Source organism: Anabrus simplex, chromosome 1 (assembly GCF_040414725.1).
Source record: "Anabrus simplex isolate iqAnaSimp1 chromosome 1, ASM4041472v1, whole genome shotgun sequence".
In the NCBI taxonomy this organism is placed as follows: Eukaryota; Metazoa; Arthropoda; class Insecta; order Orthoptera; family Tettigoniidae; genus Anabrus; species Anabrus simplex.
The window spans coordinates 1,557,170,809-1,557,189,082 of record NC_090265.1 but is presented as its reverse complement, the minus strand read 5'-3'; the positions used below and the strand labels follow the sequence as shown (position 1 = coordinate 1,557,189,082).

At 40.7% G+C, this 18,274-nt stretch overlaps 1 protein-coding gene across 3 annotated transcripts in view; it reads left to right on the top strand.

Moving 5' to 3' along the window:
- LOC136880507 (RNA-binding protein Ro60) overlaps positions 1–18,274 on the top strand; it is a 193,697-nt gene that overhangs the window by 156,383 nt on the left and 19,040 nt on the right. For all 3 annotated transcript variants that reach the window (XM_067153306.2, XM_067153308.2, XM_067153307.2), the window contains exon 8: positions 10,511–10,747. In XM_067153306.2, the coding sequence (XP_067009407.2) occupies positions 10,511–10,747 (237 nt within the window). The remainder of the gene's footprint in view (positions 1–10,510; positions 10,748–18,274) is intronic.

The following is an 18,274-nucleotide window of genomic DNA, read 5'->3' as shown; positions in this document are numbered from 1 at the left end:
TAATCAAGTGCACCCTAGTATGGTTAGTAGAAAAATGTCCGGTCCACAGGGTATGTGACAAGCTCAAGCATCTGGTCAGCAATGTGTTAAAATGGAGGTTGTAGATTCGAATCCCAGCGTTGTTCATCATACATCATATCTGTATCCAAGGACCTTATGCTATAAATCTACTACATTGACATTTAAAGGAAAATGTATTGAGTGCATACCTACATCTAGAAAAAATACATGCATTAATTATACTCTATTTACACGTGGTGACTATAGGCCTATGATATATATTCCACCATCCTAATCTTTAATCTAATGCACTCACAAAGTAACTTATAAAGTCGAAACCGACTTTCAACCTATTAGGTCGTGTTATGTACATTTAGTTCGTGTTGAAGAGATGTTAAGTACAGAACAAAAATGGCCAAACAGACACCAGTGGGATCCGAACCCACAACCTCCCGATTTCGCATCGGTTGCTCTACCAATTGAGCTATGGTGGCCTAGGTCATCTTTGTTCTGTTGGAAAAGATCTAAGCTACAGGTCTGGTACTACTACCATCACACTGTAGAGTGCGTTTAAGTTGCCCGTTGAGGGCCAAATCAATGAATATTGAATTTTCACGACCGCATTGTAATCAAAACGGACTTTCAACCTATTAGGTCATGTTACGTACATTTAGTACGTGTTGAAGAGATGTTAAGTACAGAACAAAAATGGCCAACCAGACACCAGTGGGATCCAAACCCACAACCTAACACAACTTGACATCTCTTCAACACGTACTAGATGTACGTAACACGACCTAATAGGTTGAAAGTCGGTTTCGATTACAATGCGGTCGTGAAAATTCAATATTCATTAACTTATAAAGTGTCTATTCTATAAAAATAATAAAAACTGTACATCTAACCTGCTTCCAAAATGAATTACGCGATTACTGTAACTCAATGGTGAAAGTGGATTAATTACACAGATTCCACCATGATTTCTAGCAAATCAATAACATTAACTCACTCAACAAGCTTCCTATGCTAAGCCCTGAAACATAATTTTCTTTTTAAAATACATCCTACTCTACTATTAACTTATTTACAAGATACGCATTCATAATTACTAAAAACGGAATGATACACTTATCTGAATACTTCCACGATGCCTTCTATTCGAGCCGCAGGGTGGGCCTATGCTGGGAGACTTCAGACCTCCATATCAGCAACGATCATCACTGGTATACCAAGGGTCCAGAGCTGGGTAGCTGTTTCTTGGAACATGGTTGAATTTCTCGTTCTCCACTGAAGACACTGTTACACCAACACAGAATATTATCCACTCATGAACTTAATGTTACAATCACCCTTGATAGTGATCTTGGGGCTACCGTCACACACAGAAGTTATGCCCTGTTATCTATAAAAAATTATCATAATCCGTTTTAAAAGTTATAGAACTTGCTCCATATTTGATCACTCTCAAACACATACATTCGTGTACTGTTTTTCCAATACGAGCTTATATCTCTCAAATCATTCCCGCACAAAGGAGCCTATTCTTGTGACGAGTGATGTGAAGTAAGCTCCAAGACTATTTCCCGACTGAGCTGGGGTGCGCCTACTGTTGGTCTGTTTATGAAGACTGGCACAAGATGGCCGACCCTAGACTCCTCCCGGAGAGGACATCAATCTATTCCATTTATATCGCGAATATCAGTGAAGCAGTGCGCTCGAGAGGTAGCTGAACGTATTCCATGAATCTCGATTGTGTGCGGAAACTGATCCATTCGTAAACTATCTTGTAATATCCATAGCATCATCCCTGCCTCTTAAGCAATTGCGGGACTCCCTGTGATAGGCCATGTGTTCAGTGTATCGCGTGGGGACGCTTTCTTTATGTGATAGTCACTAGTGCGTAATTAAAATTCCACGGGATATTTAGCATACCCCTTCCGGACAATCTCTTTACATAATTCCAAAGATGCATGTGGTGTCATTTGTTCTCCATCATAGTATAATTTGATGATGATAATTTAATCTCTCCTCACCTTTTCGTCCCGTTAGGCTGGCTTCCCACATAAAATTTATATGCGGAATGTTAGCTGTCCAGGATTTTCGCCCCCACTGTATTATCACATGGTACGGGATCGAGGCCTGCCCTCTTCTGTTCTCGGCACACAGTTATCTCTATCGCATCCGCTCCTTGGATGGAACTTTCCTTGGCTTTCAATGCTCACGCGTTTCCCCTCTCGGATCCGCGTGCGCCAAATACAGAACATGTTTAATAAAATTTTGAATGTATGTCCCTGGATCACTAATTCACGGCTCTGATGCGGCACAACCCTCTACTACGAACGTGACCATGTGTGGAAGGCGAATCGGCTCCTGAAGGGCACAAAGGTACTCATTACCGAGTTCCTCACCAAAACCCATAATACACTGACTGACAGAGCAAATGCAACACCAAGAAGGAGTGGTTCGAAAGGGATGAAAGTTGGGGGAAAAACAGAGACGGCACGGACGAATAATTGATGTTTATTTCAAACCGATATGCAGGTTACACAATGCGCACGGCATCGACTCAGTAGGATGTAGGACCACCGTGAGCGGCGATGCACGCAGAAACACGTCAAGGTACAGAGTCAATAAGAGTGCGGATGGTGTCCTGAGGGATGGTTCTCCATTCTCTGTCAACCATTTGCCACAGTTGGTCGTCCGTACGAGGCTGGGGCAGAGTTTGCAAACGGCGTCCAATGAGATCCCACACGTGTTCGATTGGTGAGAGATCCGGAGAGTACGCTGGCCACGGAAGCATCTGTACACCTCGTAGAGCCTGTTGGGAGATGCGAGCAGTGTGTGGGCGGGCATTATCCTGCTGAAACAGAGCATTGGGCAGCCCCTGAAGGTACGGGAGTGCCACCGGCCGCAGCACATGCTGCACGTAGCGGTGGACATTTAACGTGCCTTGAATACGCACTAGAGGTGACGGTGAATCATACGTAATAGCGCCCCAAACCATGATGCCGCGTTGTCTAGCGGTAGGGCGCTCCACAGTTACTGCCGGATTTGACCTTTCTCCACGCCGACGCCACACTCGTCTGCGGTGACTATCACTGACAGAACAGAAGCGTGACTCGTCGGAGAACACGACGTTCCGCCATTCCCTTATCCAAGTCGCTCTAGCCCGGTACCATGCCAGGCGTGCACGTCTATGCTGTGGAGTCAATGGTAGTCTTCTGAGCGGACGCCGGGAGTGCAGGCCTCCTTCAACCAATCGACGGGAAATTGTTCTGGTCGATATTGGAACAGCCAGGGTGTCTTGCACATGCTGAAGAATGGCGGTTGACGTGGCGTGCGGGGCTGCCACCGCTTGGCGGCGGATGCGCCGATCCTCGCGTGCTGACGTCACTCGGGCTGCGCCTGGACCCCTCGCACGTGCCACATGTCCCTGCGCCAACCATCAGCGCCACAGGCGCTGCACCATGGACACATCCCTATGGGTATCGGCTGCGCGATTTGACGAAACGACCAACCTGCCCTTCTCAGCCCGATCACCATACCCCTCATAAAGTCGTCTGTCTGCTGGAAATGCCTCCGTTGACGGCGGCCTGGCATTCTTAGCTATACACGTGTCCTGTGGCACACGACAACACGTTCTACAATGACTGTCGGCTGAGAAATCACGGTACGAAGTGGGCCATTCGCCAACGCCGTGTCCCATTTATCGTTCGCTACGTGCGCAGCACAGCGGCGCATTTCACATCATGAGCATACCTCAGTGACGTCAGTCTACCCTGCAATTGGCATAAAGTTCTGACCACTCCTTCTTGGTGTTGCATTTGCTCTGTCAGTCAGTATACTATATTAAACCTTGCTAGGGATCACTTCTGGCCATCCCACGTCTGGACCCAAAATGGACGCATCATGATCCGCCTTCCTAATGGGACGAAAAGGTCCATCACCACTGTCACAGAGCTGGATATCATGAAAAATCTACAGAATAACTGTGACAATTGAAATGAAACGACACAGTTCGATAGTGTATTTGTTTGTTACTCATAAGTGTTTCTGTAAGTGTATTGTTTGTGTGCCTGTATGTGTGTCAGCGTTAGTGTAAGCATTTATAAGGATGTCTAGGTAAGTTGCATGCTATTTCTGTTATACTATTTCGTTAACATTCAGTTATTCAGCTGATCCAGAGCTCTGCACCTCACACTGACCTTGGGAACATCCCCCCCACCCTCTCTCTCTCTCTCTCTCTCTCTCTCTCTCTCTCTCTCTCTCTCTCTCTCTCACCCCATCACCTCTCACCAAAGGCATTCTCCTCAAAATGGCATTGTCTCTCCCTACCCACTGTTTTCAGTGCTACCATGTCAAAGCACTCTCCTTGGTAGTGCACCTCGATGAAATTCTAGCCATAATGAGGGAAAATAATATCCATATTCTTGGTACAACTTGACCGGTATTCCCTCTTGCGGCACGATAGATCTGATGGCAGAAGGGAAGATGGGGTGATGGGGTGGCGATGTACTGCAGAAATTACTTAAAAAGCCGGATGATATGTGTATCATCTAGCAATGCACAGCTAGGGCCAGAATTCGTGTTTGTTGACATCATTATTAACCAACAGAAACTCCTTATTATTAGAGCCCTGCGCAGATATACAAAATATTATCTGCATCCGCACTTCCTTTATCCGCATCCGCGAATGGTTATCCGTGGATATTGTAAATATCTAACTACAGTGTTCTACACCTAAAGTATTGAAATGGATAGATCTTTTAACATAGTACAATAGGCCTGACACCTGGCACCAGACCCCGTACAGTCACAGTTTTATGAGGGATTTTCTCTTGCGACAACTACCGACGTATTAACCTTTGTTCCTTCCTTCCATAAACTGTGGGCAGGAGCCAGTTAGCCTTAAGTCAGATTTACAGCTTTATAGTCCGTGCAAGGCTCTACTCATGGGTTCCTAAAAAATTGATCTTTATAAAATGAATACCCAATGGCAGTACCACTTTGTCTTACTTCATTCATCGTTCTTAAGAATGTTGCTTTTTATATACCATCATTCTTCCACACCACTGTCAAGGGTCGCCTCGCCAAAAACAAAAATAACTGCATGAAATATATGACTTGTCGAGATCTCTAGAACATACCTGAGTGAAAATCAATGAACACCATTATTTACAAATTATCAGCAAAATTATCTGCACTGCCACATGGTTTAAATACACCAAGACACTAACATTGCGGATATCCGTGAATAAACCCGCGGATATCCGCATCCGTGCAGGGCTCTACTTATTATGCAAGCTGCCCAAAATAACAAATGACTGAATTGGAATTTCGATCCGCGACCGCTGCTCAGCCCCAAAGCCTGCAGATTACGAGGTGTCGTGTGGTCAGCACGACGAATCCTCTCGGCCGTTATTCTTGGCTTTCTAGACCGTAATGTAAATACCTGTAAATTAATATTATAATTTATTCTTGCCTGTATAATTTGTAATCCATAAGTGTGAAACACACTGTACTTTCAGAATGGCAATAGGCACTAGAACGATTGAGAATATTCTGCATATTAAAATCTTTGTATTAGGCACTCTACAGTTTTCACGAAGGTATTGCCTGTAACATATCTTTCTGGAAGCCTGGCTAGGATATATATAAACAGAGAATCTTGTCGGTGTAGTTAGTTATTGGAAGTTAGCTACTGTTAAGTTAGTTGTTGGAAGAGAGTTAATGGATTGGTTACGACGAGTTGTTGTTTTAACTAATAAGACAGAGTTTGAGGGATGTTCCACCATTCAGCACATTGTAAAATACATTACAATGATAAGAAGACCGGTTTCGACTCCCTTGGAGTCATCATCAGTTCCTGTTGAAAATTAATTCAGGGCGAATCTGATAACAATCATCATAATAAGAAAATTTAAACGTGATAGCCTGGGAAAACATCAATGGGTTTCAAGACATTACTTCGAAATGCACCGCATACATGGCAAGCAGCACTTGGAACTTAATATGTTCCTAGTTCTGGCCTAAACTGTCCTGTGTTCATGGAACACGTAACACTGGAAACACATGCACTGTTGAACACGTGACATGAACACTTATGATATGAATCTTGGCTCTCTAAGAGCGTTCCTGGATTTGACAGTTCTGTTTCTATCTTAAAAAACTGGATAAAATACACACACCTTGAAACAAATGTACAAAGACATGGTTCTGGTCTAGACTGTCACGCATTCATAGACACGGAAATACTGGAATTTCTTGCACTGGTTGAAAACACACTTACGCTACGAGACACATCGATATGAAACAATTGGCATTTCAAGTATGTTCCTGGGCTTGACAGTCTTGCCTCCAACTGATTAAACTAGTTGAGACATATATACATTAAATGTACAAAGACAAACCACTTGGCATCTAAAAGTTCTTGGTTTGGTTTCAAAAAATTTGTCATGTGTTTGTGGAATTAGAATAGAACCGTTGGTCCTGCTACAATCTATTGGAAATAAATGCACTATTGTAGTTGAGAATATACGCATTGATTGAAAGTTTATGTGCCATGTTTCATATTTGTACATAAATGGATTGACGAGATGAGGATTGGCCAGTAGACCTCGTTCTCAGTCTTATGAGTGATTATGGTCTGTTTTATCGGGTTTAAAAGTGAAGTTTTGATTTGTTTTTAATTCATTTACTGTCTACTCCTCTTTTATTCTATTGACTGTTTTCATCTATCTTTGTTTACTTTTGATTTGAATTAAATGTATGATTTTATATATATGTTAGTGCCTTATTCAATTTTATTAAATTTTACACTTTTTACTTTTAAAGCAGAATAAGCCACTGTGAATTAAATCCACTGATTATTTTAAATTCCTAATAATTTTACTCATCATTATCATTTTTCTAATCCTAGTCAGTGGGTTAATTATAACTTTTAATCCATTTCGTCTCATCTCGTGCCATCAGGGGCTGATGTCCTAGTTGTTAGCCCACTTTAAACAAGCATCATCATCAAATTATGGAGTGAATTGGCAAAATAATGCGGAACGATTATATCAACTATGTTTTTATTTTTATTCTTGCTATTTAGGGACCTCTAGCATTACAAGCAGGTGATTTATATGAAGTACCTCGATTTTCATGGAAAATTACAGAGTTTTTTTTAACTGAAATACATTTTGTTTAGCAGACGTAACTAAAGTCAAAATGAGGTACACCATAACCCCTTATTTTACATTAGTCAAAAGTACAGTCTTAAATTACGAAAGGAAGCATTGGTAACTTCATTTTTCAAGCAACTCCCACTGTAGAAAAGCACTGAAAAATCCAGGCGAGGCCTTTTACACTTTTGATTACACATTCGATACACCAAATTATTGTATGACATACTCGTCAACAAAACTGTGACTCACTCGTTAAAAAACAGAGCTGGAGCTGCGTTGTTCCTCCTTGATGGGGTAGCTCTTGGAAGTACGTCTTCATAGTCTAAGTCTTCAGCCCCTCTATATCTATAATCAAATTATGCAAAATTCAAACAGCCTTAACTAACAGTTCCGCTGTTTTGAATTTTCGACTACACCTGAGAGCTGTCAGCAGCATGTGCGCGGGACTGCTGCAGGGTAAAAGCTCCATGGCGAGCAGCCTGGCTATAGCCAGCAGCGAGGTGCTAGGGGTAGCATCCACGTGCCAGCAGCGAAGTTGCAGCATAAACGTACCCTAAGTGTATATAGTGTATAGTATGTATATAGTGTATATAGTGAGGTTGTGGACCTCTTAGTCTAAAAATTTTGCAGTGTGATACAATTTAAAAACAGGACAAAATCAATGTGTTAAAAATTCAGAATTGACACTCTGTCTCTGTAGAGTCACCATAACGAATAGTTAAGAGGGTAGCGAAAAACTTGAGAATCTAATTTTGAGAGGAAACGCTGAAATGTATGCGACACGTGATGGAAAACCGCCAATGAAGTTCAAATTTTAGAATAGTAGCACTCTCCAAAGGCCTGATCTTCTCAGTGTTAGCGGCCCCGTTCTCAGTGATTGTTTTCAATGTTGGTTAGGTGTGTTTGCCTTATTTTTAAATAGTTAGGAGGGCAGCGAGAAAATTGAGAAGCTGTGTTAGAGAAGATAACGGAAGCCTGGTAAACTGTTTGTGACCATAGTGGAAACCGTCAATGAAGTTGCAATCTGTAATGGAAAAAAAGAGGTATGAGAAGCTTGGGCTGATAAGTAAAAAATAACAGTAAGTGTGAAGAAACTTTTTAAACTTACTAATTAAGTGGTTGTCCTCTCGAAACAGCCTGACCTTCTCAAAGTTAACGGTCCCATTCTTACGACCATGTCTGTTGTTGGCTCAGCTGTGTTTGTGAGGGTGAGAGGAGTGAACCTCTCAGCGCAGTGGATTTAAATACCTGGTCGTCGCTGTGTAGTGGGAGGATCTCTGAGTGTGGTATTTAAATTTTCGCTGAGCAAGTGGCTGTGCGGTTTGGGTCACGTAGCACTCAGCTTGCATTCAAGAGATAGCGGGTTCGAGCCCCAGTTAGTAGCATTGAAGATGGTTTTCTGTGGTTTCCCATTTTCACACCAGGCAGATGCTGGGGCTGTACCTTCATTGAGGCCACAGTAGCTTTTCCCACTCCTAACCCTTATCCCACCCCATCCTCAACATAAGACCTATCTCATTTGTGCAAGACTTCGTTCAAAGCAGTATCACTCTGGTACTACTTTATGGATTTCAAAAATACTATCACATGCATGTTTAAAACAACTCTATTCTTTTAGAAAATATGATGCTGTCTTACTTTAATAGTTGAGTTTGGTTTGGAACTTCTTCAAACATCCCTCAACGCAGAGGCCCCTTTCACACCGTAACATTCCCCAACATACTTCATTCTGAGGGCCTGGGTTCCTTATGAACTGTTCTATTTGACCCATGTAATTAGACATGTTCTCACATCGAAATATATTAACTGTGACGAGCACATTGCCATTCTGCGCTCTGTCACTCTTATCCGATTCCGAACCAAGGCCTTCTTGTACAGCGATGTCATCCACATCACTCAAATCATCTGAATCTAACATACATTTATCAAAATCACTCAGCTGTTCTAAAACATTTGTTTCCACACTTAATAAACCGCATGTACCTGTAGAAGCCCTCTCCATTCACGACAGACAGAATGCAAGACGAGTGATAAGGAAAATGATTGGGAAAAAGCAATCTCTAGATAGCCCTAAATAGACCCAAAAAAAATTATGTTGACAGTCTGGTTCTTCCCCAAGAGGAAAGAAAGATACAATGCAAAGAGGTGTGCATAGTGGGCGCTAGATAGCAGACAAATACATTGGTTGCTCTTGGTGGCAGAGGTAAACATTCCTTGGAATGTCACTCAAATTTCAGTGGACAAGAAACACTATCAAAATAGGGATCAAGGTATATCATTCAAAAGCTCAAACCTTCCGCTTCAAGGAGAAATGAGTTGAAACACAACCAGCTTTAATCATAACTGCTAGATCGCAGTACAATACGCGCGTGTACCATGCAAACAGTGCTCTCCACCCCACCCCGCCGTGCGCGATGCTGACTACATGGCAAGCGGAGCTTGGCACTCGATGCTGACAGGTGTGTGTGTGTGTGTGTGTGTGTGTGTCTCTCTCTCTCTCTCCGTCTCATGTTTCTTGACATTTGAAATATAGATATCTGCTCTTAAATTATTGGTTAGTGTAGTGGCCTTAGGTTCAGAGAGTCCCTCGTTCAATTCTTGTCGTGTTTGGTCATTTTTGCCATTCATTGATAATACCTCTTACTCAGGGATAATGTGTCCTCGTTTGAACCCACACTACACTACCAACCACCTCAGAAACACATGATAGTAGAATACATCCCTCTATGTAGGGTTGGTGTCGGGAAGGGACTTTCACCCTCAAAACTGGACCAACTCCACGTGTGCAATACAATTGCACCTGTGATATTGCAAGGGGGTGGGGAAAAGCACTAGAGGATATTTGCTTATAAACTTTGTGTAGTAAAGGTAATTCTACTGACATTCTCATGTTAGTCATGTATTAATTCTTCACTTCAACCTCCCCTAATCATCACAGGTTTCTTTATGTCCGCTGTTACAATCTGCTGTATGTAGATTTATGTTTTACATAGATTGCAGCCACTTTTCCAAAAGTGATATGTTAACCTTTGACTGCTATGTGAGAAAGATACAAATGGAATGGGTCTGCTGAAAATAAAATGGTATAAAAGATATTTTACTCTAAGGTGAGAGATGAAAGATATCAAAATAAGAAATTGGAAACTAAAATCATAGCCCATGAAATGTGAATATTCATCTCCATAAAAAAAAAATGTGAGATCACTTTGATTGCATTGGTTCCAAATCCAGTTTGTATAACTTTAAATACAATGATACTCAATTGTTGCACATTTTAACATATCAGTTTATTATTTGTCTTGTGAAAGGAGTGTCCAATTTTACTTACCTTTCTTCTGCAGTTGTTGGTGTCTACAGGCATGCGTTATATGATAGTTGTGGACACACGGCCACAGATGTTGACTAGCAGATGTTGGCAGTGTCAAGTGCAACCTCTACAAGCTGCTGCGTTGTTGTCTCTCTGTCTTGTCAAGGCAGAACGTGATGTAATGGTAATGGCATTTGGGTTTGGAACACCAGCTCCTGTGGCCCTGGAAAAGAGCATGTCCTTTAAGCAAGCTCAGGACAAGCTTAAAGAGGTATTGTATATGGTGCTGGATCAAGTTAACAGTGAAAAAAAAAAAAAAAAACATGATGTTTAAAGTACTTATCACTTTAAAGTATACAACACTATTTCTCAAAGACAGATCATTTTGCAAATATCTAGTGTACATTTTGTGCATGTTACATATAGCATCTATAGCCTTTTGTTATACTCTTAATCAAGACATTCTCAGAAATTTAATAATTCCAATTTAATTCAAGAACCAGATCAATTCAGGTTACGTTGTAACACTTGTTACTGTAAATTATTTTAAGTTCAAAATGCTAAAGATTGATTATTTTGTCTAATGAAAGTGATCAAAATTCAGAAATATAACATAATCATAATGAATAGAAAATGTTAGTATTGTAGATCCTCATTTAAGGCAATTTTTTTTTCCTAGATATATGGTTGCAGATTTGAAATAATAGATGTTGTTGTATTAAATCTTTTACACTGATGTTTTAGAGCAGAGTTGCTCAGCTGGGCACCCTTTGAGACTGAGCCAGTGTGGCTGGGCAGGATTGACGTAACTGCATGCAGCTTCAGTTTCAAGCGTATGTCACAGTTAAGCAAGAGAACGAACACATTCAGTACTGCAAAGGAGGAGTGCCATTTGATTGTGATTATAGGGTTTTCCTTGCATTATTTTTGGTGAAATGTTGATTGATTGTAGTACAGCATAAAGAAAGACACTATAATCCCAAGAAAAACTTTTTTTTTTTTTAATATTCATGTGTGTTATTGATTTATACTGTGCTCAGTATTAACAGACATCTTTTTTTTTTTTTTTTCCTTTGTTTATGTATTCCAGGGGCTGCCTGGCCGAGGTGGTAAAGGCGTGCTCGGTTCGCCCGGAAGGACATGGATTCGAATCCCTGTCAGGAAGTCGTAAAATTTAAGAAACGAGATTTCCACTTCCGGAGGTGCATATGACCCTGAGGTTCACTCAGCCTACACCAAAAATAAGTACCAGGTTAATTCCTGGGGGCAAAGGCAGCCGGGCGTAGAGTTAACCACTCCACCCCATCACGAGCCGAGGTTAACAATGGTGGAAGCCTTTACCTTCCACTCCCCCTAGGGTCTTCATGGCCTGTATGGAGGTGACTTTGTTTATGTATTCCAGGAAAATTGACACATTACAATTTTTGTTACAGTGCACTGTCACCCAAAAAGAGAATAAGCATATAGTATTGTATGTTCCTCACACTTAATATTTTATCAGATTTAACTTGAATTATTACCCAAGTATAATTCACCTCCCATGTAGGTAAATACCCACAACATACATATCTATAGGTTCAATTGATTCTGCATACAAGCTACAGTTTGTAACTTCTTGGGTAGAAATTACATGATGTCCACTAGGAGAAGTAAAATCCCCATAATCCATTCAGCAAAATGTAATACAGTGGAACCTCGATTCTCTGTTTTTGGAGGGACCACAGAAAAAACGTACAATACGGGAAAACGGAATATCTGGGAACGAATGAACCATCAACAATTTGGCTAAACATCACAAAAATGAAATATGTATACTTATAATCTTACAAACGCCCCTAAACCAAACCAAATTACAGCCCCAATGGGCCTTCCGCCTACCAAGCAACCGTCCTCGGTCTGAAGGCCTGCAGATTGAGGTGTGACACATGTCAGTGTGACGAATCCTCTCGGCCGTTATTCCTGGCTCTCTAGACCAGTGTCACCATATCACCATTAAATAGCTCCTCAATTAAAGGTACTGTAATTGTAGAATGACTGAACCTGGAACCACCCCTAATATCCAGGTAAAAATGCCTAACCTGCCCAGTAATTGAACCCGGGCCCACCGAGTGAGAGGCAGGCAGACCACAGGGCTGGCTTCAAACGTTTATTACTGGTACTCAACTTTAAAATCTCGAAACATTACATTCAGTTTTACCGAGGAAACTTTGCCAGTTTCCTCTGAAAACTTTGTCATATTCCTTGGAAAACTTTTTTCAGTTCAGCAACTTTGATCAGGCAAACTCTTCAAAAAATCTAATACCCGTAACGCCAAGCCAAACAACAATCAACCACAAGTACTTTTTCATTCTCCAGTCTAATAAAATAAAGCACATTATATACAAAAGCGTCTAACATGATGGCAAAATCCTTTTTTTCCCATTATAATTTGGTCACCGGTATACTGTTCCTAGTCGGTTTATGGGAAATCTTGTACCACGTAAATTTGGCCTACTCCGACTTTTAAAGGTTATGTTGAACTCGAGAATATGCTTTCGAAAGTATCAATCCTCAAGTTCTCGAATGCATTATATTTAGTTCTGCTCATCACTAATCACAATCAAATTGGAAAGAGAAAAAATATCACTAACACTTCCGAAATTAAGATTATTCACGACCTTGAGCTCAGCTGGAAAGCGTGCTCGCTGTACAAGCCGGTACGAGTGCGAAATGATACAAAATTTTTAAATGTAACATGGCTTTTATAACATTTTAACACAAAAACATGAAATTCCAGTCTTATATTAGGACCAAGACAGCAATAGGCAATCCCAAAACCTCCCATGGCTTTATGTATGTAAGGTGCAACGTCTGTTCTGGTCTCCATAACATAATTATATACAATAATATTAAAATACTAAATTTGTCTTGCTTAAGAAGAAGCAGTTTCGATTCCTACCTGGAAGCCCAGTGACTATACAGTGCTCTGAGGGAAGTGCCGGAAATCTGTTCGGTGATACACTCGGAAAAAAAAAATCTATCCCTGGACATAATGTAGACGTTTTGCAAGTATGACGAAACTCCTTCCGTCTTCAAATAGAGCTCTATCAAATTCATAACTTATGATTCAAATACAGGTGTCGAAATGCGCCTCTGTCTTCTGTCATTTGTCGTGGGCACTGTAACTGGTTGGTGAAACAGAAAATACTACATGAATGGTTGCTAGGATAAGGTATAAATAACAAAACTGGGCACCACCTGCAAACAATTTACAGGAATAATTGACTCGCAGAGCATGACAGAACTCCCTCTCCCAAGGCGACGGTCATCAGGCTGACGATGCTCCAAACTTGCTGTATAACCTTACCTGTCTACCCCTGAAATTAAATTTAGGTAACATGCCAGGTTTTCACTCCATGAATAAAAGTTATCGTATGTTTAACTATTAGATTTACTGAGAATTAAAGTTTTTCAAAAGTCTAATATTACAATATACAATTAGATTTTCATCTTGCCCACTTCACAAACAACATAATATTTACACTGTACATACATACCTCATGTGGTATCCCTTATAACAGATTCAAACACACATAATTTTCACTCAACATATTAATTAGCAAGGATAAGGTGCCCCAACTAGCGTTATGATTTGAAACTAGTTGTCCCTAACCTAACACAATGCTCACTTCTTAAATCTTGACTTCTGAGCCTTTCCATTTGCCACAACCATCTATAGGTTGGTTGGTTACTCCAAAACATCACCACCCAGGAAATAATACACCAATTCCCCTCATCTTTATCCAGATTGCAGACTGCTTAGCCTATTACTGACAATTTAGAAGTAGGCTACGAGATTTTCGTTCCATTTTGATCTTGTATATACACTGAACAAGAAGCACCATCACCGTTTGAGAATACCAAGTAATGTCACTGTATGAGGTATTAACATAGACACCTCAGCATGCTAAGTGATATCAAATCAAATCTTAGCTACGTACAATGTCAAGTCAAGTGTCTGCGAAGAAAATATCAAATTACGTGAAGCGAAGAGAACTGCAGCCAAACAAGTATGAATGAAAACTGTTCACACACTGAGTCCATACTGGTTACTGAATCTGAATACACATCAGACAGTGTAAGAGAATAATGACCCCAGTTCCATTCTCGCGTAAGTTTTTAAAAGCTCTCTCCACGATAAATAGCAACAAGCCTGTGGTATTCTTCCAAGAATACGCAGGTAATGAACAATTGGGCTATATTTCATCAAGTTGTAATTAGTTCTGTGAGCCACATATTACCTCCACACTGCACATTTAAAGGCTGCCCACCGAGCTCGATAGCTGCAGTCGCTTAAGTGCGGCCAGTATCCAGTATTCGGGAGATAGTGGGTTCGAACCCCACTGTCGGCAGCCCTGAAGATGGTTTTTCGTAGTTTCCCATTTTCACACCAGGCAAATGCTGGGGCTGTACCTTAACTAAGGCCACGGACGCTTCCTTCCCATTCCTAGGCCTTTCCAGTCCCATCGTCGCCATAAGACATATCTGTGTTGGTGTGATGTAAAACAAATAGCAAAAAAAACAAGGAGGGGGGGGGGGCTGCCCACAATGTGCATTTCCTCGGCGAGGGAAAATCGATAGTCTTATAAAACATCACTGTGTACCATCTCCCACCAACCGCTCACTGGGAATGTCCATTAACGAGCAATGCACTCTTGACTCCATAATTGTGCAGTAATAAAGCTCCCGTAAAATGCTCGTGCAGCACCCACTTCGCGGTATCAGTTGTCGTCAACAGTAACCTCAATAGCATAATCAGCAACTGTAACAGTCATGCACAATAATACCCGATAATAGCAATAAACTTGTAGCACGCACAAACATATACAGACTCGCTCCTTGCAGCACAGCGTCCGCCAAAATCCACATGTTGCAACGCTTTAAACCAACTTCAACTGTCGTTATCAATATAGTAGCTGTTTTCCTGGTTGCATAAACTTTACTGCTATGCCATGTGCAGATTCATACACAAATTTAGATTACACCAATATGAAAAAGCATAGATACATAATTCCCTACAACCAAATTCTTCTTAGAATATAATGTTCTTACATCTCAGTTCAAAACTCACAAGATATTTACTACTTTATATTTAAAATTATTTTATGAAAACTTCCTAACCTAAAAATTGCCAGTCATACACTCGTACAGTTACAGCACTCTCTCTGTTTTATGATTTCCAAGGATTCTCTAAACAATACTACCTGAATGCGATGTTAAGATGATACCTTATGCAAGTTCACCGCCGATCGCTTTTCCAGGACAGTAGCTACTTCCTCAAATATCCACAATGGTGGGACGTCAACACCAAAATCCTTAAGTATGCCTTAGCCATCCTTTCATAACATACAGCTTCTTGAAAAATGCGTGATCGAGGATTTAGCGCTGATGTGACTGAAATTTCTGGACGGTTGATCCGGGAAATCGTTTCTTCGAGGAACGGATAATGCGGGATTTTTACAATGTAATTTAATTAGGATGCTCGTGGGACCACGTAATTTGAATGAATAAAAGAGGAAAATGTTGTTTCCGGGAACATATAATCGAGGTTCTACCGTACATAATTCTAAAAGGTTTTATGCTTGATTTTGTGCAGTGTTCTGGTGTTTTGTGACTTCCCCTGTTTTATTGAGGTTATGAAAATACTATACAATTTATCTTCATTTTATTCGAACATCTCTTACAACAGTATCATGCATATGAGCTTGTTCCGATTTGTACTGACATTCTACATTATACCTTTACGCTATAGCAGACTACCCTCATAATAGGCATTTTACAGTCCACTGCTAGCACAAAAGTAATACTGTTCTTCCCACTATGCATCTACAATGAGATTCAGCAAGGTCCTTTCTTTTTCATGAGATTCTGTCACCGTTTCAAACTTGGGTATCGCTGCACTGATCAAGTCTGACTGGCAGGCCTTTGCTTGGCATTGACCATCATGATCTGTGATGTAACCATCTTACTGTGGCTGAATAACATACGCTCATCGTTTGACCGCCCGCTTACTATGCTGTGTGCCCACGGGTCGAAATGCCCAGTGTGAGCCACCTCTGTTTCAGAGTATTATGCCAAATTACATTCTGCATTTTACCACATCATAAGCTTGGTTTATAACTTTATCTTCTTATTGTAAACATTCTTAGGAGCAAATTCATTATTAAAACCCTGTATATGCAGTTTATCAACAAGTTCAGTATCAATAGCCCTGCAGATGACAGTGACAATGTGTGTGGGTGAAAAGATTATAGTGTAGATTTAGAATCAGTTTGCATTGGTTTACAAGGTTTTTTCTGATCACAGCACAAAATTTAAATTTGTAAACCTTACAATGGTTAGATTTCTTAAATAGTTCAAGCATAGAATTTATTGACCTCAAGACACCCTCGTAACTACTTACATAAAAATAAGTTGATAAGTGATACTGTGAGAAGTAAAGATAAAGAAGGAGAAAACTTTCTTCAGCTTATCCTGGTTATTTGTGGGGTTGGTGGAGCTACCCAAGCTATTTTTGGTTCTGGCCAGGGGTTTAATAATTCAAACATGTTTGAAACTTGCTGAGTAGTAGAGGATAAAAACACTTGCTTGTTTCAGGAACTGCAAATGTTTGTGTAATAAAATTGTCTCGCTCACATTGTACATAGCAATGGAAAATGTTTCACCTGTTTTTCTTTCTTTTTTTTTTTTTTTTTTTTTTAATGCTATTTGTTCAGGGCGTCGACCCATGTGGATCTTTTGCCCCTACTGGCATCATATTGTAAGAACCTGCGTGTACTTGGAATGGCGGTAGTGTGGAATGTTGTGTGTGAGGAAAGGAAGATTAAGGACGTCACAAACACCCAGTCCCCAGGCCAGGGATATTAATCATTACAATTTAAAAACCCTGACCCAGCTGGAAATCAAACCCGGGGCCGCCGGGTGACAGGCAGACGCGTTGCCCCCTACACCGCGAGGCCGGTCTTTTCCCATACGGTAGGCAGCAATGGAGTTTCTGAAAGTCAACCCCCTGTGAGTAGGGGCAGTAGAATACATCTACGGTATCCTCTGCCTGTCATAAGAGGTGACTTAAAGGCAGACCAGGGGCTTGTGACATGAGAATGAGAGTTGGCGGACCATGGTTTCCCCAGCCGAGTCTGACATTACTTCTACTTACTTGTGCCATTCTCTTCAATTTAGTCTTTTCTGTCCAACCTCCTTTGGTCAGCTCTTATTTGCTTTCGACCCCAGCAGTATTAGGTTTGCAAGGCCTAGGTATTCTTTTACTTTCATGCCCGTTATGGCCCTTCCCTTTCTTTTGTCAATACCTTCATTCTTCAAAGTGTCGGACCTCTTCCTTTTTTCCTTTGATTGGTGTTAAGAGAATTGTTGCTAGATGTATTTCCTCTCAAAATGGTAATCATCACCACATCCTAAAATTCACTGAACATTTGTTGAGACTCTAACTGTAGTTGGATTTAACTCACATTATCTTCAAGCACAGATTCCCAACCACTTCAAGATTTGAAATGAGAGAAAGCTTATTATGTTCCTTGTATTTCATACACAGCAAACGTGTTTCTATCTCTGTTATTGTATAAGTTAGGAGAGGTCAAAAATGTCAGGTTTTTACAGTGAAATAATGATGAATTTATATGGTTCTGTTTAATCTTTGCAGTAAACCTCTAATACTTGATTATTACTGTTATATATAATAGATATTCCTTAATTGTTTTCTGTGTTTTCCATATCTGAATACAGCCATTCATGAGCTAGCATA